At 47.8% G+C, this 25,805-nt stretch overlaps 2 protein-coding genes across 5 annotated transcripts in view; one reads left to right on the forward strand and one right to left on the reverse strand.

The window, feature by feature from the left end:
- CA12 (carbonic anhydrase 12) overlaps window positions 1-25,805 on the forward strand; it is a 60,750-nt gene that overhangs the window by 31,934 nt on the left and 3,011 nt on the right. Inside the window, exons 3-10 of one of the 3 annotated variants that reach the window (XM_036841469.1) lie at window positions 7,410-7,589; window positions 8,491-8,633; window positions 13,605-13,700; window positions 14,540-14,603; window positions 14,830-14,987; window positions 16,597-16,723; window positions 24,618-24,650; window positions 25,519-25,606. In XM_036841469.1, the coding sequence (XP_036697364.1) occupies window positions 7,410-7,589; window positions 8,491-8,633; window positions 13,605-13,700; window positions 14,540-14,603; window positions 14,830-14,987; window positions 16,597-16,723; window positions 24,618-24,650; window positions 25,519-25,606 (889 nt within the window). The remainder of the gene's footprint in view (window positions 1-7,409; window positions 7,590-8,490; window positions 8,634-13,604; window positions 13,701-14,539; window positions 14,604-14,829; window positions 14,988-16,596; window positions 16,724-24,617; window positions 24,651-25,518; window positions 25,607-25,805) is intronic. The other 2 variants (XM_036841470.1, XM_036841468.1) reach the window with 2 other exon arrangements.
- The window catches only part of APH1B (aph-1 homolog B, gamma-secretase subunit), a 95,251-nt gene that overhangs the window by 15,012 nt on the left and 54,434 nt on the right, over window positions 1-25,805 (reverse strand). The gene's annotated exons all lie outside the window — the stretch shown is intronic.

Genomic DNA, 25,805 nt, shown 5'->3' on the forward strand with positions numbered 1-25,805 from the left:
GGATATATGTATATGTATAGCTGATTCACTTTGTTATAAAGCAGAAATTAACACACCATTGTAAAGCAATTATACTCCAATAAAGATGTTAAAAAAGTTTAAAAAAAAAAGAAAGAAATCACTGTTAATAGTTTTTAGATGTGAAGATGATATTGTGGTTATTTTTACAGAGTTCATACCTATAGTTATATATAAGCATCCATAGATTTTCTTCAAAGGAATCCAGTGGAGGGGGAACGGATAGGTCGGGGGTATGGATGAAACTAAATTAGTCATGAAGAGATGGGTACACGGGGCCATGCTACTATGCTCTTTACTGTTGTACCTGCTTTGAAATTGTATTAAATTTTAAAACAAGACATAAGGTGTAGTAAGAAAATAGCCAAATATAGGTTCACTTTAAAAATCACATTGACTCTTTTAGGCTCACGGGTGTACTTGGGCTGCGTGCATCTCAGAATGTGAGAAACTGAGACTGTCTGTCATCCCACGGCCCATCCTCTTCTCTGATCACCTCTGCAGGTCTGCTGAGTTCTAGGATTTCTGACTGGGTTTTTACTCTATGGGCTTCCTTTCCAGGAAGGCTTCGGTGTTCTGGTCTGATCCATTCAGCAAACACTTACTGAGTGCCTCCTTCAGCCCAGAGGTAATTTCTACCTCTGCTGGCTGTGTCCACCCCTCCCCCACTGTCTTCTAAGGGCCACACTCCATGAATCAGCCCTTCCTTCTCCTGGAACCATGCTTCCTTCTCTATTCCCCTTTCCTTCTGCGTGGAAGTGTGCTCAAGTCTCTTCATTAAAAAATAAAAAATGCTTCTCGTCACCCTCATCTTCCTATAAACACCACACACACCCACACACACACACCCTTCTCCCATCCCTTTATGGCTAGATTTCTGAAATGAGCTTAAGAAACCCTCCAAATCAATTCATTAAGTGTCCAGGAAATGCCACTATATGCTCAGACACGGGGGAGGGACGTGACAGAGTTCTAGGCTTCCAAAGGTCTTCAAAACTTATAGACAGAGTTCTAGTCTGGAATGGGTTTAGAGTAACAGTCACAGGTGAGATGGCTAAATGACAATTCAAGGCACTGTACCATCGTAGGAAGCCGGGTAATCTGGCCTAGGAGTTCAAGGCAGGAAGAAAGTGCTGGAGTAGCTTGCCCAGGACTTGAGCTGGATTTTGGAGATGGACAAGATTTGGAAAGGTAGAGAGGAAAGAAGGCAGCATTTTAAGCAGATTTTTAGCATAAGAACATTTGTGAAGGTTGGTCTGAGGATGGGGGAGCTGGCCTGACCATGGGGGCGAACTGGGGTGGGTGTGAGCGCTTTTGGAAGGCCTTGAGAGGCCGAAGCTGTGAAAGATGGCTGTGGTTCTGCTTTGTTTTATTGGAGGCGGGGGCAGGGCAGGGCGTGCTATGGAGAAAGGGAGCGGACGGACGGGTGGTACCACAGGAACAGGGTTACACCTGGTTCTGGCTGCAACAGCAAAGGCTGGGGTGGGGACCCCGCGTGGAGCCTCTGCAGTGTGACCTGGTAAGGGCCTAACCGGGGTGGTGGAGGTGGCGGTGGTGACGGTGGAAACTTGGGACCCCATGACCCACCCCGAGGGCAAAGGATGGGCTGAGCCAGCCTGGCTGAGATTTTGAGCCTTGGAAGAGCGGGGCCAGTTGTCGTCTGACAAGGCTTAGCGCCATCACATTGAGATCTAGGCCATAACACATCAACCAGCTTCACTATGTGGACCTTCTCCGAATCCTGAATTTTACAAACAACCATTAAAAAGATATGAAAACAACAAGGTCCTACTGTAAAGCACAGGGAACTATATTCAATATCCTGCGATAAACCATAACAGAAAAGAATATGAAAAAGAATGTATAGATATGTGTATAACTGAATCACTTTGCTGTACAGCAGAAATTAATGCAACACTGTAAATCAACTATACTTCAATAAATGTTTTTTTTAACTCTGAAATTCCTATTTTATTTTATTTTTTAACATCTTTATTGGAGTATAATTGCTTTACAATGGTGTGTTAGTTTCTGCTTTATAACAAAGTGAATCAGTCATACATATACATATGCCCCATATCTCTTCCCTCTTGCATCTCCCTCCCTCCCACCCTCCCTCTCCCACCCCTCTAGGTGGTCACAAAGCACCGAGCTGATCTCCCTGTGCAGTGGGGCTGCTTCCCACTAGCTATCTATTTTACGTTTGGTAGTGTATATGTGTCCATGCCACTCTCTCACTTTGTCCCAGCTTACCCTTCCCCCTCCCTGTATCCTCAAGTCCATTCTCTAGTAGGTCTGCATCTTTATTCCCGTCTTGCCCCTAGGTTCTTCTGACCATTTTTTTTTTCTTTTTTTTTAGATTCCATATATATGTGTTAGCATACGGTATTTGTTTTTCTCTTTCTGACTTACTTCACTCTGTATGACAGTCTCTAGGTCCATCCACCTCACTACAAATAACTCAGTTTCGTTCCATTGTATATATGTGCCACATCTTCTTTATCCATTCATCTGTCGATGGACACTTAGGTTGCTTCCATGTCCTGGCTATTGTAAATAGAGCTGCAATGAACATTGTGGTACATGACTCTTTTTGAATTATGGTTTTCTCAGGGTATATGCCCAGTAGTGCGATTGCTGGGTCATATGGTAGTTCTATTTTTAGTTTTTTAAGGAACCTCCATACTGTTCTCCATAGTGGCTGTATCAATTTACATTCCCATCAACAGTGCAAGAGGGTTCCCTTTTCTCCACACCCTCTCCAGCATTTATTGTTTGTAAAAAGAAATGTTTTAAAAAGATATGAGATAATTGGAAAATTTTGAATTCTGACTGGATTTAATAATATTAAGGAATTGTTAACTTTTTAACTGTGGTAATGGTATTGTGCTTTCGTTCTAAGAGCCCTTATGTTTTAGAGACATACTGAAATATGCGCAGATGAAATACATTTGGATTTGTTTCAAAATTATCCAGGGATAGGGGAGAGCGGGTGTGGTAGAGATGAAGGCGGATAGGCTGTGGATTGTTAGTTGTTGAAGCTCGGGGATGTGGGGTTCATTTTGCTCCTCTCTCTACCGTTGCACACATTTGACATTTTTCCCTGAAGGAAATCCTGGTCCTGGGGTAATGCAAGTCTTGTACTCTGGGCCTCAATAATGCCCAGCTGGAAAGCATGCGAGGCATTTTGAGCCGTGCCACGTTAATCTCTTGTTACAATTCAAAACAGAAATTTGGTCCACTTCTGTTTTGCCTCAAACAGAAAAATTCATGAACTGGAAAGAAATAATGCCTTGATTTTAGTTGGAAAAACAAACTGGGAGATACACATGATCTCCTTTATCATGATCATGGGAGGAATCTAATCCACGGAAGAGGCAAAGTCACAACCCGAGAGAAAAGTCACATTTTGACGGTAGCTGGAAATAAATGCTTCTTTTGGAAGAGTCAGTCCCAGGAGAGGTTTTCTGGCAGCAGAGCGCTTGGCATGAGTGTGAAAGCTGAGACCAAGCTGAAAAATTACAGCCTGGGCCGCAGCTGCCAGCGAAAGAAAGGGCAGTGTTAGAGCACAGTGAGTCACACGCTGCTCACACGGAGGCTGCAGGGCAGAAGGGAGCCTGCTGCCTACGTGCCTGATACTGGGTGTCCTGGTGCCCAGCCACATGGCACCTCTCTCTCTCACTCACAAGCCACAGAGATCAGAGGCTGCTCTGACAACGTCTCTAGCCATGTAAGAAGGGGACACAGCCATCACACGCTGGAGGAGGGTCCCGTGAACTGCAATGAAACCCCATACTCAGCAGATCGTCTCCCAAGCTACCGGCCAGCAACCGGATTTCTTTTTCAATGAGTGGCCCCAACCAGAACAAAACCTCATGCAGGTACACTAGAAAGCTAGGAGGGTAAATTTTGAACCTGAGCAAGTAACATCCTTTTTCTTTACTTTTTATAGGAAAAAGAAAATTATGTGGGGGAATAGAGAGAAACTAGGAGGTTTAATATAGGTGCATGCTTCCCTGGAGAGGAACAAGCACAAAATTAGCAGGAGAATCCAGCTCAGTAAACATGTGAGGGCCTGCTCTATGCCAGGCATTGTGGACAAGGCACGGGTGAATGAGACATGGTCCTTGCCTTCAAGGAGATCATGGGAGAAGGAGGATACGAGCGTGCACGAAATCTCCTGGATAAATAATGAAATAGAAGGCATGGAGGTCCTGTGACCCAGGCAAGGTAACTCTGTTACTAAGCCAAAGTCTGTCTGTGGGCAAGTCACTTCATCTCAGTTTTTCATCTACAGAATGGGGCAATTCTTGCCTTGTTGACCCCAGAGTTGTAGAGGTGTAAGGACCAAAACTACTAACATCATCATCATCATCGTCATCACCATCATCATCATGAGGAGGAGGAAGAGGAGGAATAGAAAAGGCTTCCTAGATCCTGCTGCCCAAAGGGCCTGTGATGGGCACTCAGGACGGGTGCTCCCAGTGGTCAGCAGCCCAAACTGGCGGCACTGCCCACTCTCCCGCCAGCCCCAGGAGCAGCAGCGCCGTGTGCCCTCGTTCCCACAGCTGCTTCCCACTGGGCACCTCGTCACATGCCCAGGAGCTGCCTTTGGATAAGCAATTCTCTCCAACCCATTCCAACCGGCCTGATACAGAGGTGAAGGTGCTTAGTCCTAGTAATCCTAATAAATCTCAGAGCTTGAGAGTCAGAAGGGACCTTCCAGAACATAGTGTCCACCCCTTCCATTTGTACAAAGGGCAAAGGAGACTAAGGCAGGGAATGTGACCGGCTTGAGGTCACTCACGGAGGTGGAGGCGGGGGATGGCTGGTGCCGGAATCTGGTACTCTGGAGTCTCCGGGTCCAATACAGCTGCTTCTCTTTCCTAGGAAGGTTTTGCCACCACTGACTCTGTTGCCTTTTATATCCTTAGTCTTTTCTGCTCCCAAATACCTAATTTGGCCAACTTCCAAGAAAGTATTTAGGGCAAAAGAAAAATTCGTCCTCATAACCTTTCCCCAAGCTCTCTGTTCTTTGGGGGTCTTTCTTTCTTTGGGGAAGATGTTTACTCAGTGCCTGTTATGCATGTGATCCTAAGCACGACGTGGGTTCACAGAGATGAAATGGGATGGCCCAGTCCCCTCTTCATGAAACCTTCAGGGGGGTTCTGGGAAAAGAAAGTTCTTCTTACTCCGTTCCCTTTAGCTATGTGTTCAAGGGGAGATCTCTTTGCCACGCCTCTTCACTTCCTGAGTGTTTCCATTCATGCCTGTCTGGCAGCTTCTGCCACCCTGGCTGTGGGCCCAGATGCTGTTGTGAGCAGAGAAAAGGCCGGCAGCCTCACTCTGGAAGGGTTGCCACCTGGGAGCTGCGCTGCTTCCTGACCCTCAGGGTTGGCATGATACCTCTTGACTGCTTCATCTCTGAACCCTGTGGTCTCTAAGGAATTCGGTTTTGCCCTCAGCTGAGTAACTGCCCTAATCCAGTCTGCGCCCTGGAGTGACTGCCTTGGTGTCCTCCAGCCTGCCTCTCCGCCAGTCGCCATCTTGGTGTAGTTTAGTTGCCTTGAGTCCAGGGCTTTGAGGCCGTGGAAAGAAAAACAATACAGTTCAGTGGAAACTCTTGACATGTGAGAGTTGGGAAAACTGGTGTCCAGTGAGGGGTTGGGCTGGAGAGTCTGAAATCCCTTCCAGCTGCAACATTTCTGAAAAGGTATACCCGAAGGTTGACAGCCTGAAATATTAGAGGGTTCGCCTGTGTGTATCCAGACCTAGGACCAACTCCTCATAGCATTTCAAATGAATGTGGGCACCAAGTTTTGCTTCCGACTCTCCCTACTCTCAGGTGAGGTCCCCTAGTTAGAGAACAAGGTGTAGGGGATGGGGATTCTGTGAGGCTGGTGTACACACACGCATTCCTGTGAAATGGTGCTGTGGTCTATGGCAAGGGTGCCCAGAAGACGTGGTGTTCCTTCCCCTTCTGCTCTAGGTGACACCCTTCCGTGTGCTGAAATACTGATGAATGAACTCCGGGTGGCAAACCTTGGTTCCCAACTCCTAGAGAGCCCACAGGGTACCATGGTTCTACTCTAACGAGCCGTGACCTGCCAATTATTTGCTTTTCCGGAGAAACCTCAGCTTGAAAATCCACTTAATTACCATGGGAGATAATCTTTTAAACACAGCCTTACATCCTTGAAAGACTTTTCCCTGTGGGAGTAAGAAAGTGTACCTGAACATGGGATTGGATTGTTTATTTTCATTTCCAGGGGAAGGACTATTACCTGGTAGTTAGCAAGAAGCCTGAGCCCTGGAGGGTTTATTTGATAAGTCTGCTCCTCCTCACTGCTAGTTTGTCAATTATATTGTAATAATTAGTTTGTAATATTGTCATACTTTTCCCCAGCGTAAACACTGCATTTAGCTCCGTGATTCCGGGCTTATAATTACTTGATATTTTCCAAGCTTCCCTATCAGGTTGGGGGTTTTTACTTGCTCTAGATGTGGGTATTCAGAGTCAATGTCCTCAAGGGTTTTCTATCAGGAAGATCATACCTGTAAATCACCAACCTCAAAGACCTACCTGCAGTTGGAGACAGACTCCAATTTTTCCAATGTGGGACATCCCAGTGGATTAAATAAATTCTTCCCCACTAGGAGAGGGAAGGGTGGAGGGGCAATATAGGTGTAGGGGAGTAAGAGGTACAAACTATTAGGTATAAAATAAGCTACAAGGATATATTGTACAACATGAGGAATATATTCCATATTTTAAAACAACTCTATGTGGAGTATAACCTTTAAAAATTGTGAATCACTATATTGTACACCTGTAACATATAATATTGTACAGCAACTATACTTCAATTTTTAAAAAGTACCAAAGGAAAGAGAGCCATAGGTTTTAAACTGAACTTGAACAACAACAACAACAAAATGTCCTTAGCTTCTAAAAACACAAAAAAATTATAAAATTAAAAAAAAAATTCTTCCCCACTAGAATGTAAGCTTGGGCAGCCCCAAGACCCAGAGCAATTCCTGCTCATAGTAGGTGTTCAATACACAGACGTTAAATTGCTGAGAGTCACAAGGTCTTCACGTGGAATGGATGTGCATCGGGTCGAAATATGAACAATGGACAGAAGAATGCAGAGTCCCTGCCATGGGACTGCTCTGGTCCCTCTTTTCCCACATCACTTCAAAAGCAAATGGTCTGGAGGCATTTGCATGACCTGATTCTGTAGGCTGGGGTCTCTGGGCCTTAAGAGTATACCTCTGGGGATTAAGAAAAGAATAGAAAAGGAGTAATTGTATTGCACATAGAATTAGAAGGTGAGGAAAAACTTTAGTGGAAAACGGATCAAGTCATGGACCTGAATCTCTCCTTCCAGGTCCCGACGGGGAGAAGAGCTGGTCCAAGAGCTACCCATCATGTGGGGGCCTGATGCAGTCCCCAATAGACCTGCACAATGACATCCTCCAGTACAACGCCAGCCTTGTGCCCCTCGGCTTCCAAGGCTACAGTGAGTCTGCCGACCAGCAATTTGTCCTGACCAACAATGGCCATTCAGGTGAGGGAGCGACCTCCGAGACCTGAAGGGGTGTCTGAGCTTTCCTCAGCTCCCTGGCCTCTTCTGTCTGCCGGGGCAGGGGGTAGGGTGGGTTCTACTGAGGCACCCAGGAAGGAGGGCAAAGGGGAGCCTTGAGGGATGCTTGGACCACTCTCTCCAGGGGATGCTGCAGGTCCTGGGCTCGGGTGGTTCTGCCGGGGTGGTACCTCTCAGAAGCGGCACATCTCGTGGGATGGGAGAGGGGACAGGCCTGAGCCCCTTGGCCTATTGGATATGGTGCGGGAGTGAATTCTGGGGCACCATGAACAACTCAAGGGGCCACGCAGTTTACTGGGGGGCTTGCCCAGTCTTTGGAGTCAGACCAACCCGAATTTGAATCGTGACTTGACTACTTATGAGTCATGAGACTCTGGATAAGAATTTTAAACTCCTTGAGGTTTCATCTGGAGAATGGGCATATTGATGGGTACTGTAAAGACTAGAGATTATGTATGTTAATATCCAGAATAGAGAGGTGCTTAATAAATAGCGATTATTATTGTTGTTGTTGTTATATAATTCTACAGCTTGGCAGATACTTCATGACAGGTTCTATCTTCATAGCCAAGTGTGTAATACACGGATATATAAACAAACGTTCATCCATTGGTCTCAATTAGTTCCTGCCATCATTTTCCAAGGGGAACCAAGAAGGTGCTTGTGCCACTGGAATAGCTTTAGTGAAAGGGGGACATTCTCAGAGAAAGAGCCCAGGTTTCTGACCTACAGGCTGCATCTCTCTGGTCCCCATCTCGCTGTATCCACCTGCCCCTGTCTGGGCCCCAGGCAGGTGATGCCTACCTGCTCGCAGGCAGCACTCAGCTGGCCAGGGCTCTGAAGACTGCCCCTCCTTTCCCTGCAGTGAAGCTGAAACTGCCCAAGGACATGCACATCCAGGGCCTTGGGGCCCGCTACAATGCCTCGCAGCTGCACCTGCACTGGGGAGACCAGAATGAACCTCACGGCTCGGAGCACACTGTCGGTGGGAAGCACTTTGCTGCCGAGGTGAGTGGGGCGGCCCGGCTGGCAAAGGATTCCCGGCGGTGGGTGTTCTGGCACCCTTCCACTTGGCTGGTGTGCAGATAAGATCAGAGCATAGGGGGTGAGGTGGAGGGTGCCGTCCCGCTCTACACACCCACCCCAGCCCTGCTGACAGCACAGGGAGGTATAGCCACTCCGGCCACGCTGCAGCTCACCTGTGGTGTCCCGCTTCCCTTCCTCTCCTGAACTTGCTGAGTTTGTTTCCATGTCTTTTACTGAGTGATGCTGCTCAGAGGCAGTGAGTGCTCCCAGGGGGGCACAGTGGGACACACATGCCCCTGTTCTACACGTCGCCCTTCTGTTTGCACAGATTAAGATCCCAGCAGCTTGTGTGGCTGGTCCATCCCACTGCCAAATCATACTAGGCAAAATGCTCCCCCAACTTTTCAGTTTTCTTCATATGCCATGCTGCTTGCATAAGTTTTTCCCATCCCATCTTTCCTTTCCCTGGACATGGGTTGTGCTTGGAGCTTGGGGACCCGGGTCCAGGGTCACTCTTCTATCTGGCCACAAATCAAGGGATGACTGGCATTATAACCTGTAGGGCATTGTGGCAATCAGAGACTCACTGAGGATAGCTTGGGACATCATCACAGTGTTGCGTTACGTTGCTCTGAGGTGCTACCCCAAATACCAAAGAAAACAGGAAGAGGAGCAGAGCTTTTTTCCTGCACTGCAAGTGTTCAGTGGAGGCTGGGGGATTGAGGTGCTCCATTTCAGAGCTCCCGTGGGATTGCACTTGGGGATGTGGTTCTGAATGTCTAAAGGGCAGTAAATACAAAGGGATAAATGCTACTGATCAGCTAATAGAGCCCATGGTAAACAATGACACGACCATTCTCCTCTGTTCTTAAATGCCAAACTGCTTAATGTCTTAGGCTAATTAGAGGTCAAGTTACAAGAGGTGGAGGAGCTATAATTCTGGCCCAATGGATGGCCCTACTGGAGGTGCACATATTTCAGACCAGGCCCCTCTCTGAACCTCCAGGACTGCAATTTCTTTCAGCCTAACTGCAAAAGGAGGCTTCTATTTTCCCACGGGGAGTAAAGGAGTTAGGGTGTAGGCTGAGAGGGTTTGGGCATTTAAAAATAGTTATTGTATTTTCTGCTATTAAGCCACATCATCAGACCAAGAGCCTGGTGAAGATGGACCATAAATGTCAATAATAGAGAAAAAACATCAAGGTGACCCTAAAGTGGCAGATTCTCTATGGAGGGTCCTTGAAAGTGTAGCAGTTCTTCTGGCTTGAGTCTATATAAGAAGACTCTCTTAATCCTCTCAGCAGGGAATTCCCTTCTGTTTGTATTAGTCTTCACCTCCTCTTGGTTTCATCTGAACAACTGAGAAAAGTGCTAAAACAGAACACAAGCTCAAAGGTCAGCTGTAAAAAGAAATAAGGATCGGGACTTCCCTGGTGGCACACTGGTTAAGAATCTGCCTGCCAATGCAGGGGACACCGGTTTGATCCCTGGTCTGGGAAGATCCCATATGCCACAGAGCAGCTAAGCCCGTGAGCCACAACTACTGAGCCCGTGTGCCACAACTACTGAAGCCCACACGCCTAGAGCCCGTGTTCTGCAACAAGAGAAGCCACCGCAATGAGAAGCCCGCACACCTCAACAAAGAGTAGCCCCCGCTCTCTGCAACTAGAGAAAGCCTGTGAGCAGCAATGAAGACCCAACGCAGCCAAAAATAGACAATCAATCAATCAATCAATCAATCAATCAATCAATCAATAAAAAGAAATAAGGATCTAGGACCTTCAGGGTTTTAGCCACATAGAGTTCTGCACTATTTCCCAAAGCAATGCCAGGACAAGATGGTGTGGGGCAGTGTGGAGGCTACATCCTTTGGGGGGGAAAGATGGTAAAGTAGGAGCCCCTAAGAAATCCTTAATAGAGGACCATTAAAAAGAAGAAATAATTTGATATAATTTTCTTTTAATTAGAAAGGGCCAATTGAAAAGTGGGGAACATTGAGCTGTATTCATTAACATATGCTTGAATTCTATTTATAATCACATAAGACGGGAAAAGAGATTAACAAAGAAAAAGAAGAGAGGTAAAATCTCAGTGTGTCATAGTCTCAAGAGGCAAAGAATCAACTAAAATACATGTGATCATATATAATATAGTTTTTTGGAGGACAGGTGATACCACCTTTAGGATTAAAAATCAGGTTAAACAAAGTAGGAGGATGAGACTCCTGCATGTCTAAGGGGCTTTATCAGAATGAAGTCATGTCTATAAGCTCTTAATGTCCAGAAGGAGAATGTAGAATAGACATAATATATTTAAACTACCCAAAAATTACAGGAATTTTTCTGTGAAGAATGACAAAGATTTCCAACAACATGCTTTATTGTTTAAAGCTTTAATACCTGAAGAAAATATAACATTGATCATATAAAAATCAATCCAAGGCATGACATAAGGGAGTTTGTGATACAAATATTACCTTAAATATGAGGTATTCAAAGGTGATGGAAAAAAACAGATATGTTCTTAGGAGCCTTGAGTGAATCAGTGTGAGAAGGAGTTATTTAGGAGTAAGTGAAGATGTGAAGATGCCCAGATAGCGGTTCAACCAAGGAAAGTGTGTTAGGTATCTATTGCTACATAACAAATTACCCTAAAAATTAACAGTTTAAGACAACAAACATTTATTATCTTGCAGTTTCTGTGGGTAAAAAACTTGGGAGCAACTTAGGGGACTGGCTCTGGTTTAGAGTCTCTCATGAGACTGCAGTCATGGTATTGGCTGGGCTACAGTCATCTGAAAGCTTGACTGGGGCTGAAGGATCTGCTTCCAAAATGGCTCATATGGTGGACAAGTTGATGCTGGCTACTGGCAGGAGGCCTCAGTCCCTTACTACGTGGACCTGTTCATAGAGTTGCTTGGGTGCCCTTATGACATGACAGCTGGCTTTCTCCACAGTGAGTGATCCAAGTGTGAGCAAGGGGAAAGCCACAATGCCTTTTATGATGTGGTCTCAGAAGTCATATATTATCACTTCCACCTTACATGATTTATTAGAAGCAAGACATTTAGTCAATGCCACACCTGAGGGGAGAGGAATTAGGCTCTACTTTCTGAAGAACGAGGCAAAGAATTTGTGGATATATTTTAACACATCACATAAGGCAAGAGAGAATAGACAAAGACCAGAGCAGGCTTGCTGGTAGACCTAAGACAAACTTCATTTCCTGTATAAAGCTGATGACAAGCAATACAAACTATTCCCCTTTTGCCAACTGCCAAGAGGTCTAGCTATAACCCTTTAGAACGGGCTAGAGCAGCCTCTGGCAGGAAACAAGGGATTATCTGAGATTTTTAGGAACACTTTCACTCTACAAATATCTATCCACCTGTTTCCTGAAGGCTGGAATTGTTTTAATATTGAGGCAAAAGCCACATCTGGAGAGAAGAGACAACAAAGAAAATGACAATTGAAACAAACACCAATGCAGCTGAAAATGGAAATGTTTACTAATCAATTGGTGGGGAGTCTCAGATCACAGACTTAACCTTGTCATGTAGGGGGAGGATGACAGATTCCAAGAGAATTAGGAGAAAGGACTGTGAAATAAAATGGAGTCACTTACGTCAAGGGGTTTTAAAATGGAGCTGGGAGGCCATTAAGGAGGTGAACCTTATGCACGTCCTCACCAGCGGGAACCATGAACTTCTGAACTGGGCCAAACCACAAATACTCCAAGGACTCTGCAAGAACACCTGCAACTTGTCACGTTAACGAATTTTTCCCTCCCTCTAGTAACAGCCTTAGTATTCAACCATGTTTAGCCAAGACTAGCTTCTGCCTCCAACTTGAAAATTACAAAATTCTTTGTAATGCAAACCTCCCTTCTTTGCCTTTAAAAGCCCCTTTTACTCCCTAGCAGGACACTGTTTGGGAAGCTACCCAAATCTGTGTGCCCCAAATCGCATTCTTTGATCCAAATAAACATTTTTTTTTGCTTGATTAAGAAAAAAAAAAATCAGGTTAAACATTGTCAGGGCTTGTCATAACAATGTCTTAATGCTTACCTAGACTGTTTTTTTTTTAAATTTTTTAAGACTTTTTTTTTTTTTTTAGAGCATTTTAGGTTCACAGCAAAATGCAGAGGAAGATACAGAGATTTCCCATATACCCTTTGCCCTCACACGTGCATAGCCTCCCTCATTATCAACATCACTCATCAGAGTTTACCTAGACTTTTTAAACCCAAGATTTCTCAAAAACTTCTCTTTTCCTCACTTTAATAATGACAAGTAATTTCTGCTTTGAAAAAAAACGAGTTTAGAATGGTATTTTGGAGTCTACATCCATGGAGTAGCATTTTTGTTTCATGGTCTCTTAAAATATAGTTGATAAAACCTTTATAAAAGTCATGTTGTGATTGTCTCCACCTGAGAGATAAATGCATGTCCTGCTCTGGGTACAAGTATGATTAAGTTACAGTTGGAGGTTTACTGCCCCGACCCCCAGATCAAATGCAGAGTGGCCGGGTTGAGGCTGGGCAAGCCACATGGGACCATTTTGCCCCAGGCCCCAGAATAAGTAGGAAAAATCAGAAGGGAGAAGTGCTCCAAAGTATCCAAGCTTTTTCAATGCTAGTATAAAAACCAATTTGTTCATTCATTCATTCAATATCTATTGTGTACCTGGTACTTTTCAAGCACCATGTCAGACACTGGGACACCATGAGTGAATAAGACGGACAGACTGGCCTGGTGGAGTTTGCAGTCTAGATGACTGAAAGAAAGGGGAACACTGGGGTGGCCATGAGGCAAGGGTCTGAGAGGCCAAATCTAGCTGGGGATGGGGGTGGTCTGTCCCTCCCACTGGATTCCAGTCTCCTGCAAAAGTGAAAGCTTCCCATGGGTCCCTATCCCCTGATGGATAGCAACTCATCTCCCCTCTCCCACTGCAGCTGCATATGGTCTATTATAACTCGGACCTGTACCCCAATGCCAGCATCGCCAGTGACAAGCCAGAAGGCCTCGCGGTCCTAGCTGTTCTCATAGAGGTAAGAGATGTTGAGAGGCATTTTACGTGAAATTTGAAGTCAGGATGACATCAGACCTGGCATGTGGTTCCATGCACACCTGTCTGTTCCGTTTCGGCTGTGTCTTGACTCTAGAACAGGGGGTATTTCCCCATAGGGTTCCTGCTCTCTTGGCCTGGAGGCAGCACTTTCTGTGGCTGGACAGCAGAAATGGGCATGTCCTAGGTGACACTGGAAAAATTAGTCCTAGTCCCCAGCCCTATTGCATAATCAAGGCATTGCCAAGTTGGATAGGACCTGTCGTGGGTGGGGGAATCATTCACTGCTGCCCCATCAGATGCCTGATACAATTTCCAGTATCCAAGCTCCATCCTTTATAAGAACCCCAGCATAAGTTCTTTCCTTAATCCCAGAAAATGGGAACATCTCCTGATTTGCTTGCATTGTTCCCCCTAAGGAGACAGCACGTATGTCGGTTCTCAACATGCTTACTTGCCTGATTTGGCTTGCATGAACTCAAGCTCCCTTAAGTTCTGGTTAGAGAACATGCTATTTGTGGCCTTCAAGCTCACAGCCAGATAATCAGGAGCACAAGCTATACCTATTGCTCTGGGACACCCCAGCCCCAGTGCCTTGAGCTGGAAATAGGATGTCCTGAGATGCAAGAGGGCAGGACCATTCCGCCAACACCCAACAGCCTAGTGATGCATCATAACTGTCCTAGAAAAGTGCATCCTTTGGGGAGGATCTCAGCAGTGGTGATTACACACCCTCAGCAGAGCCCTTCCATTCACAATTGTCAAGCCAAGCTCAGCCTATTGAATTCTGTCCCTGTTCAACCTGCCCCATCTCTATTGCAGATGGGCTCCTTCAATCCATCATATGACAAGATCTTCAGTCACCTTAAAGATGTAAAGTACAAAGGTGAGAGGTCCTTGGATGCTTAATCACCCTCTGTTGGAGAAGAGTGCATTCACCCTTGTGTGATCTGAAGAAGAACACATGCAGGGGGCCGGGTACTGTCTGTGACCAAGTCCTAGGATCAGATGGCTCAGAATGGAGCTAGTTCACCTTCTTAGTCTGTCATATGCTCAGCTGCACCTCTGCCTTGGGGAGCAAGGTGACATCATCCCCCAACATGTCTCTCCAGGCCAAGAAGTGTCCATTCCGGGTTTCAGCATTGAAGAGCTGCTGCCGAAGAGGCCTGAGGAGTACTACCGCTACCGAGGGTCCCTGACCACACCTCCTTGCTACCCGACCGTGCTCTGGACGGTTTTCCGGAACCCTGTGCAAATTTCCCAGCAGCAGGTAACTGTCGTGCTCTTCCTTGTCAGAGAGCACGTGGCATCTCGGACCCTACCACCACCCATATCATAATCAACGGCTTGATTTCCTCACTTAGAGTTTCATGGGCAGCTATTCAAAACCTCTCCAAATATCACAGGGGCTTGGAAGCACTTCAGAAATTACAGGCTGAGCTTCAAAAGTGGAGCTATCAAGTCAAGTGGGGAAAATGAATCTGTCTCCACAGTGCTTTAAATAAGAGCTGTTAAGCTGCGTTTCCTAATATATCCCTCAGTGGATAGTGTCTACCTCCCAGGCAGGAAAGAGCATGGCTCCTTTACAGGGGCAGAATAAAGATAGGATCAGGTTAGACTGTTTAACAAGCCCGGGGGGATGGGGATTACAGCAATGAGGAAGTGAGGATCTCTGCCCTCAAGAAGCTCACAGTCTAGTGTAAAACTGGGGGGGACAGAGTCCTTAGGAATCATCTCTAACCCTCTCATTTCTTAGGTGATGAAAGCAAGGGTTAGAGAGTTGAGGAAACTTGGGGATCACCAGCTGGTTAGTGACAGAGCTAAGACCCAAAGATAGAGCTGAGTTCCAGGTCACTGCCGGTCTCTCTAGTCTGCAGCTGAATTTCATCAGGAGGAAGCATGGCTGCCCAGGAGACGGGGCCAGCGGGCCGCTGCACACTGGCTCATGGCCCCCCCACACTGGCTCATGGCCCCCCCCACACTGGCTCATGGCCCCCCCACACTGGCTCATGGCCCCCCCACACTGGCTCATGGCCCCCACACACTGGCTCATGGCCCCCACACACTGGCTCATGGCCCCCCCACACTGGCTCATGGCCCCCACACACTGGCTCATGGCCCCCCCACACTGGCTCATGGCCCCCACACACTGGCTCATGGCCCCCACACACTGGCTCATGGCCCCCCCACACTGGCTCATGGCCCCCACCCGCTTCATGAGCCAGCACAGCTCTCACTGCTGCTCCTTCCTTTCTACTATGAGCTACTGATCTGAGTAGCCTCGATAAATGGCAGCAAGTAAGCTGACAGGAATAAAGACATGATGAATCAAGAGATAAAATGATCAGAAAGGCAGTAATATGTCCTAACCCAGAAACCGCCTTGGAAACAGTTACAAGATCTATGTGGGTGTATGAAAATACCATGGAACTAGAAGTCAGATGACCTGTGAGACTCTTGCCTCCCTCTTTTTGTTCCTTTTGACGGGACCATCAGACTAAGCCCCAGGCCCCTCTGATTCAGAGCTGGGCTCTGAATGAGGCTCAGGAGAGGAATGCAGTCTCCGTGGGAGACTGAGGAGCCCCTCACCACCCCAGGTTTCCCTCCCTGCAGGGCAGATTTCAGGCTCAATCAGGAGCTGACAGCACGAACCCTTCCGGCAGCCCCGGGAGGTGGGAAGACAGTGGGAAGACACACGGGCTCGCCCGAGCCCCATCACTCAGACACCCGCAGGGGAGGGGCAGCTTCTGGCTTCCCCACTGCTTTCTCAAGGGTCTCCCGCCAGGCCTCGGAGGTGAGATCCGGTGGTCCTCTCCCTCGAGGTCAGGCAAGGGGGCGTCACTCTGCCCGTGGCGGGTGTTTCTGCTCTTCCCCCGCAGCTGGTGGATTTGGAGACAGCCCTGTACTGCACACGGGTGGATGACCCGTCCCCTAGAGAGATGATCAACAACTTCCGGCAGGTCCAGAAATTTGATGAGAGGCTGGTGTACGTCTCCTTCCGACAAGGTGAGGAGATGCAGCGTGTGGCGAGTGTGGTGCCGAGATGCCTGTTTTGTATGAAATCGGGTGCCCTGCTCTTGGGCACTGTCACTGATACCCTTAGGAGATGGGTTATGAGCACTCTGGCTGCCAAGGGAACCAGATGCATGAGGAGCCACTGTGTGTGGGTTTACTGAGGTCTCCCTCCACTGACCTTGACTTCCCTGAGCCTTGGTAGAGAAGCACGAGCCAGGGCCTCCAGGCGCATGGACCAGAACCCTCATTAAGTCTGGGAGTCTCCCACAGATGGGGAGGAGAGGATGGTCTGGGGGCCTCTCTGCCCTGAAGAACTACCTACGCCTTCTCCTAAGATACATGATGGGGCCCTTTTCATGAGATCAAACCTTCTAACTTCTTACAGGCTTTCTTGGCATCAAGGCCCATCTTTGGCCTTGCCAGGTGATTCCTGGCACCACTAGCACCACCAAGGTCCAGGGATGCTCCTTTGTAAGGTTTTAGAAAGTGGGCATAACCCACATCCGAGCCAAAAGCAGCTCAGGGTCTAATGTAGCAGGGCCCGTTAGACAAGAAAGTATCTTCAGAACTGCCTTTTGTCTCATCTCCTTGAAGCTTGCACAGGCATCCGAGATCTATATGGAATGAAGCTTAATAGTTTGGTTTCTTCCTGAGCTATGGAAGCTCAGTTCTTCCTTTTAAATCCGTAACCATTAACTCCCCAGATGGACAGTTAACATCTTGACTTGCTCGGTATCTACATCAAGACAGCCGGAAGCTGGGGGTCCGGGGAAAGGGGTGAGGGGCCCACACTCTTCAAATCGCTAAGTTCACTTTCTCAAATCACTTGTGGCCAAGCTGGGCCAAGGGTTCATATTTAAGGATGACCATTAACCCACTTGTCAGAGAATCAGCTCTCCTCGTCTCACATGGGGCACTTTGTTCTGTTGTTGTTCCTTTCATAGCGTGTGAGATTATAACTATCACCTGCTAAGCTTAGTGGACCACATGAAGACTGAATTTCAAGGCCCTTGCCAGAAAGCTTTAGAAACATGCCCTTCTGAACTGACCCACACATATGAATTAGAATTATGTCCTTCTCTGTCAGTTACTTAATCAAGAACCGTCCAAGAATTTATCTTTTGGGTTCTCCTCTCCAGATGTCACTAGTTAAGGTCATTTTCCTCTTTTCACCTGTTTCTTGGTCTGAAAACTGAATCTATAAACAATGGCCCCTCCTAAAAATTGAGGATGTACATGAGGATAACTATAGCAGCTTCTTTTCCAGGAAATACCTCAAATGCATAGAATTATCCCCTGGTGCTCTATTCTGGATATAACATTCTCTTTTCCTATTTTTCTAAATGAAGTATGTAGTAGTCAAGGGTTAAACGGAAATACTTCAACTCTTAAATAAAATAAAATTCCTCCTGGAGATAAGGGACACTGCCCACATAGATCAGGTAGAATTTTACTTGTGATTCAAGGATAACAGTCAGCTCTGTTCTCTGGGCTAAGTCTCTACAAGTCACCAGGGATAGTGTGACAGATACTCCCCAACAGTCAGGAGACCCGGGTTCAAGGCCTCACCTTGTTTCCTCCTGGCTATATGACGCAGGCAAATCATGTCCCTTCTTTGGCCTTGGTTTCCTCAGCCATAAAATGATGGGTTGGACGAGGTGAGTTAAGGTCCTTTCGGTGCTAACATGTTCTGATTCTAAGTGGACATTAACAACCGCCCATCCCGACTTCACGTGGCAGGGACAGCGTGTGAGGGCAGTTACAGAGGAGCAGAAGAAAGCACGCAGGAACTTGACACCCGGAAGTAACCCCCACGCGTACAGTGAACTGCAGCCTCGGGGATAACTGGCCATCCTCGCAGACCAGTGCAGGTGTGAGCTGGCGCCTGCACGGCAGGCAGTGCGGTCAGGCTGGTAACAGAGCGCTTCAGCAGACCCTCCCAGTCTGGCTGGGGGAGCTTGAGGGGCCTCTAAGCAGAAGCCCCCGGACCGGCTCCAGCTCAGGACGTGGAGATCACAGCCCAAATGCAGCTTTGCCGCTGCCCCTCCTGCACGGCTTACCCAGAGCTGCTGCTTCCAAAGGCTGGGCTGGGCTGGGCTGGGCTTTCTCCCTGGAGTAAGAATCTGTGGCAGTCCAAGGCAAACCTGTTCATTTGGAGGCTGATTATAGAAACTTGGCCAGAATTCTCCTCTTCCCCTCATTTCCCAAAGACTCGGGCAGCAAATGGGGCTGTCCCCTAAGAAACAAGGATGAGGCAGCCCCAAAGGAGTGAAGCCCCAAACCTCATCCCCCCCCAGGCGTGCCTGCAAGTCACAAGGGCCTTCTCACACCAACGTGGAGCGGGTCTCAGACTGTAACACGCCCTTTCAGGTCGATGGGGTAAGCTTGTTTGTCAGTGGGAACCTTGAGCAATTTGGACTCAATTGTTTGCACGCTCTTCCACTGAGGCATGTCTGTAATTAGGGGCTGGTTTAATTCAGGGTCTTCTCTGAAAGTTAACAGGAACTATGGGGTTGGAAAATGAAAACTCTGGAGTTTTCTGCCAGGAAAAAAGTAATGTTAAGGAAATCCTTTATGAAAGAAAGTGCACGGACCTTGAGAGGGGGATCTGAGGTTTAACCAAACTGGAACAACTGAGACTGAATCACTTAACTGGACCCTGTATTTTCTTCAACTAGAAAAGGAACACAGAGCTTGGTTTCTGTCCTTAAGAGGTGTAGAGTCTATGACGGCCCTAGGGCAGGGTTTCTCAGCCTTGGCATCAGCACGTCAATGCTGACACTTGGAGCGGGATAATTCTCACTGTGAGGGCTGCCCTTTGTACTGCAGGATGTTTAGCAGCGTCCTTGAACTCTACCCTCTAGATGCCGGCAGCATCCCCCCCTTGTGACAGCCAAAACATCTCTAGACATTGTCAAGTGTCTCTGGGGGAGGAGGGGCAAAGTTGCCCCTGACTGAGAACCGATGCCCTACGGATTGTACAGTGACTTTCCTAGGCCCAGAACTTTTTTTTCCCACTCCTATCACAGGATTCTAGGGTTTTATATCACATGCCCTGGTCTTTATTCTATTCTATCCCTGTTTCCCATCTTCCTTTAGGATTTGAGTAGGTACTCTTCTTGTATAATTGGGGAGGGCCAAGGCTAAGAGAAGTAGATGAGAGAGAACTATTCACCCTTCAAAGAAGCATACCAATTCCTTCACCACTGAGGTAGCAACTTTCTTCAGAATCCCCTCATCATTCTGTTCCTTCCCTTTTGTATGATTTTTTTTTTCTCTTGTGTATGTTGTTTCCTGTTGCCTTTGGTTAAAATGCCCTCTCCTTGTGGAGAGATGAAAGTCAGGCCGGGCACTTTTTTTCAGCTCTTAAAAAGTGCCTCTTCCAAGTGGCACAAATGGAAGTCTTGAGCTGAAGAGAGGAAACAAGACTCACGTCCTCCAGGTGGGGTCTTGGAGAGGAGGAACACATCCTGGGAGTAGTCCAGATCTTGTAGGAGTCAGCTGCCCGATGTGAGGAAGGAGAAAGACAGTAGAGGCACATCTATATAGTTCAGGGGCCCGATTCTTGGTTCCCCAAAGTTGACCTCTTCCCAGCCAAAGACACCAACACTGGGTCCAGATGGCAAAGGGTAATAAAGCCAGACCAATAAAACCCAAATGCTAATGTTATCAAGTTCTATTTTCAACATGTCAGGGCCAGAAAAACTTGAAGGACAAGAGGAAGCCAAAAAGTTTCTATAATCGTGTCTTCAGTGCGCTTGCTCTGAGCAAGTGCATGTCACATGCCTCAGAGCCTGGAGCCAGCTGAGGCGACACTTAGACAAGAACGCTGGGCAGTCGAGGGGTAGGGCTTTCCCCCTCAGCAGAGCTGTGGAGTAGCCTGATAGAATCTGCTTGACCCTGAGGGACCTGGGTAGTTTCATAAAATGTTTAAAAAAGAGAGAGAAAAAAACCTTACAAAGCTAAGATGGCTAATTATCTAATTTTTTGAGACTAGAATGTATGCTTTGTGGTTATTGACCTTGTCAACTTTCTAAAAGTCCCTATTTATAAATAAACTCTATTAGATGGAAAAAGATTAATTCTTCCAAAGGATCCAAATGAAAGACCAGACGCGTTCCCCTTAAAATCCCCTACCCCGGATACAGGGTCTGAATAGTCAGGAATGATCGTCAAATGTGCTAAGAAGCGGAGTCCTAGTCACACCTAATGCAGCTCAACACACCGCGTGTTACTGAGCACGCCCCACGTTAGCCACTGCGGGGAACAGAAAGCCCCACCAGGGATGTTCTCTTGCTCCCAGCAATAAGCCTCTGGCCCAGACAGCGGGAGAAGGGGTCAGGCGGAAACCTGGGACCACCCTTCGTGGTTCTGCTCGTCAGCACCAGCTGATCCTTCCAGCATGTCTCCCCTGCTCCCATCCTGCCCTGTGGGGCCTCCTTCAACATGGCAGGTGCTTTCATGTGTGCATGCTATTGACTTTTGCACACACGAGTCCCTTTGTCTGGGATGCCCCTCGCCTCTTCCACCAGGAAAAATTTTCAAGACCCAACTCCAACCATATCCTGCCAAAGTCTTCCCCATCCCCCCGAGGGTGACTTACAGTCTCCTGCTTCAGTGCAGCTGAACTTGTTCATCTGTGTTATAGTTTTTAGCACACCACAGGGTAATGATGCATTACCACGCAGAAAAAGAAAAAGAAAAAATATGCCTCTATTACCCACACACCACGAGCCCCTTAAAAGCAGGGACTGTGGGCGTCTTACTAGCCTTTTGTGCCTGGCACCGTGCCTGGTGCTCATTACAAGTCTGAAGGAATGGAGCCGACCCGTCTCCCTTCCCCTCTCCCCACCAGTGTCTTCTCTGCAGAACGATCTAAACAGAGGCCTGACCAGTTGTCAAGTTTTAGTTTTATCAAGTCTTATTTTGCGTAAAGATCAGAACGTAGCTGTCAAGTGTTGAAGGTCTGGGAGGGGGTTGCTGAGGGATGCCGTCAGGCCTTCTGTCATGTGGCCTGACAGGGGTAAGAGCCCCGGTCCCACCACCTGTCATTCCTGCAGCACAAGCAGCCTGACCCCCAAAGGGAACTGAGAGCATGAAGCACCCCGTGCTGCATAATAACCCTCGCCCACTGTCCCAGGGCTTAGGCCCCCTCAGAGCAGCACAGCTCTCTCTCTGGGCCTGCATTCCTGCAATCTGGAAGGCAAAGCCCTCAGGCCCTAGCACGGTCATAGAAAACCAGTTCCCACGTGTAATCTGGCGGCATCTTTTGGGCAGACTTATTTGTAGAAATTATTTCTTCAACGGGTTCCACAGTGTTAAGAAAAACTCCAGTAAAATATGTCCTCTTAAGATAGTTATGCTCTGTGGTTACGGAGGGCGTCTTCCTTGCTTTTCTTACCAAAGCATCATCCAAAGAGAGGACCAGCATTTCAGTTACTTGAGTCTATGACTTGTATTAAGCATAATAACTAGAGTTTTACCATCTGAAACTGGATTTTATATATTTAAACTCTCAAATCCCTGCTAAACCAAAACTCTCCCTGCCTCTTTTATAAGACTGGAGACTGCTAAAGACATACACCTATATGTATACGTATCTAATCACTGTGGAACATGTCACCTACTAAAACAGTCCATACTTTAAAATAATACACTGAAAGGAAAAGGATTGTATTCCTTTTATTCAAAACTCTGTTTGAATAAACAGAATGGCAAATAGACCTAGAAAATGCTAGACTTGTTTCAGGAACGGCAAGCTGTGTAAATGAGCTGCTTGTTCCTCCCGCTGGACTTTTCTGTGTGTGCACCTGAGGCTTCAGAAGACCTCAGACGCAGTTAACCAGCATCCCTCGGTCCAGCAAGATGCCCGTGGAAGGCGCAGCACCTGAGCCAGCCAGACAGGTAGCAGTGCCCCGTGGCGAGCGGCTTGCTGATCTTCTCGGGGGTCTGTACCTTCCCGGGTGAGGCATGTGGTACTGGAGTTCTTCTCTATCTGTGTGATTTCCTTCTGTGTGGCGTACCGTCCTACTTCTGCTCACCCTGACTCGTACCGGAGCCTCCTATGGAGAGCAGGCAGCTGTCCCACATCTGTAATGGCACGTACCCTCGTACCTGCCAGCTCAGGAGCCCCTTCGTTGCATTCTCACCCCGTGCCTCTCATGGGCCGTCTCTGTCAACCAACCTGTCTCGTTTCTCCTGTCTGTCCCACTGTTCTTCAGTGGGAACTCCTTGTCTCATTTGCCATTCAGAAACCATTTCTGTGTTTAATCTGCAAGTGAATCTTTGCCCCTCCCTGCACCATCTTTGATGCCTGTTCTCTGCAACATCCCAGAGGCGCTGCGGGGATGCAGGCTTCGGCTTCTCTCTCTGGGCACTAGTTCTCTAGTCGCCCCAACAGTTCTCCTGATGCCTTCTGTGACCTCCCCTCTCCCTTTAGTTAGCAGATGCTCTGGCATCTGCCTCCAGTGGGACCCAAGCCCTGCACTTTATCCAGCTCAGCAGAGGAGCTCTGCTCCTTGATGCTTGGCGCTGTCTCACCTGGCAGGAGATAGCATCCCAACGTCATCTTTCTGCCCCGGGCTTCCTGGCAGGTAGAATTCCCACGAGGCGCCGCCCTCGCTGCCATTCCTCTTCCCAAGGGGCTTATGCTCTTCGCTTTCTCAGTCAAGCTGCTTTGTTTTTTGCTGCATCAAACACTTGGCTGTAAAGCATCTGTCCCAGTCTCTGGGGACTTCCTTGTCTTCATACCTGCTTGGTCTTGTTTCATTGTTTCCAAGGAGAGGCAACTTAGGCCCTAAGAAGTCGTCATGCAGGAGCAAGGAACCCACATTAGCGCCCTGGATTAAATTAGGCTGTTGTTTATAGGGCCTAATACAGCCAAGGACACTGCTCAGTGACACAGGAAAGCCAGACTCTCCCTCCAGATCAGCCACCCAGCTGCGCCACGTGTGCATGAGAAATGTCTCACCCCACTAACTCACCCCATCCATCTCCAACAATAACTTGCTGAAGAAGCCACGCTCCTCTGTTTCCATGTAGCAGGGAAAAGAGGCTGGTATGGTGGAGGGGCTTCTCCAGTTTGTCCAGTGGGGCCACAGCAAAAAAAGAAAGAAAGAAAGAAAGGAAGGGAGGAAGGAAGGAAGGAAAGGAAAGGAAGGAAAGGAAGGGAGGGAGGGAGGGAGGGAGAGAGGGAGAGGGGGAAGGGGGAGGGGGGGAGAGAGAGAGAGAGAGAGGGAGGGAGGGAGGGAGACAGGGAGGGAGACAGGGAGAGAGGGGGAGAGGGGGAGAGGGGGAGGGGGGGAGAGAGAGAGAGAGAGAGAGGGAGGGAGGGAGAGAGAAAGAGAGAAAGAGAGAGAGAAAGAGAGAAAGAAAGAAAGAATGAATGAATAAATAAATAAATAAATAAATATAAATAGAACCAAACCATGACAACATTACTGGATGGGGATGGGTGTAGAAGGCTGGTGACAGGTTCCAACCAAGTTCTGCTGGCCCCAGCCAGCTAGAACCTGGCAGCTTCCTTGCTGAGGAAGAGAGATAGGTGCCAGAGAAGCAGATGACAGCTCACCAAGGTAGACTCTGATTCTCACCCTTCCTCACCTTCCAAGTTGGCCATATTGTATCAAAACCTGAAGTCTTAGCCGCGCAAAGAGACTGCTGTGATTAAAGGAGCATCAGAGGGAGGGATCACGGTGTGAATTCCCTGGGTGGGCAATTCCCTCTACCCCATCAGGCACCTGAGCCAAGAGTGAACGTCCCCAAAAGGGCTGCGTCAGCCCTGTACCTCCACCCAAACAAAAGGTAGAGCTTTGCTCAACACACTGGTCAAATCTGCCAGCGTTTGACTCGGTTAATTTCCAGTCTTCTCCTCTCCCCTTTGAAGGGCCAGACCCTACGTACACAGGACTGAGTCTGGGTACGTGGCCAACCGGCCGTGCATGCTGCAGCTGGGTGATCACTGTGATTCTCGGTGTGATCTGGGCCTGTGATTCTTCAAGCCCATCCTCTCTGCTTCTCCGTGCTATCACTCTGACTCCTGACCCCCTCCTCACTGTGTGTCTTACCCTCAAGTCACTCTCTGATTTAAAGATGAGCGGCCAATCAAATGCTCCCCTGATGAACGACCTAATCACTTTATAGCATGTGTACATTCAAAGAGCCTATCCAAGACCTTCTGTTTGCCAGGATGGGAAGCCATTGCCTAAAAACTAGGCCTAAGCCCAGTATGGAGGTTGGGTGACCAGCCAGTTGACCTTGACAATGGACCCTGGTTGTTTTGGACTGCTTAGGACTGTGTAATGGAACTTGGGGCCAAAGCTGATAAAGAGGCATCTCAAGGGGCCTTAAATCCAGCAAGCAAAAATGGAATAAGTTCTTATTCTGTAGCCCAGGGTTTCTCAAAGTGTGGTTCATGGACCACATATATCAGCATCAGCTAGAGGTGTTTGGTTAAAATGCAGATTCCTGGGCCTAACTCCAGATTGAATCAGAGTCTCTGAGGGTTGGGCTCAAAAAAAGTCTACATTAGACACAAGCTCTTCAGATGATGCTGGTGCAAGTTTGAGAACCCCTGCTGGAGAATCGCTACAATTTGCGAATGGCCCCCTGTGAGTACTCCAGCCAATCCTACTAGGCCAAAGACCAGAACCTGAGAACAGAGATGGGGAAATTACACCTTTCTGTGGATGATTCTGCAGCTGTCACTTGACTGTGCACACATGTGCTATGGGGATGAGATGAAGGGGAAGGGAGGATTGTAATGAGTGTGCACTACCCCTCAACAGGCATCGCCCTTTCTGTGGCCCTGGCTGGCGTTCTGGGCATCAGTATGGTCCTGGCAGTATCCATTTGGCTTTTCAGAAGGAAGAAGAGGTGAGTTGGTTTGGGCCCAAGATGGGAGTGGGTGGCTTTGTGTCCATGAGGATTGATCTGTTTGGGAAGGCAGCCTGCAGAACGAAGAGCCCTGTCACCTGTACCAACACTTATCCTAGGAGTGCCATTTCCCAAACACCACTGATCCAGTGAGACACTGGGTGCTGGTGGTTCAAGAGTCAGTGCGCTCAGAGTTGGA

The sequence above is a fragment of the Balaenoptera musculus genome, chromosome 2, assembly GCF_009873245.2.
Source record: "Balaenoptera musculus isolate JJ_BM4_2016_0621 chromosome 2, mBalMus1.pri.v3, whole genome shotgun sequence".
NCBI lineage: Eukaryota > Metazoa > Chordata > Mammalia > Artiodactyla > Balaenopteridae > Balaenoptera > Balaenoptera musculus.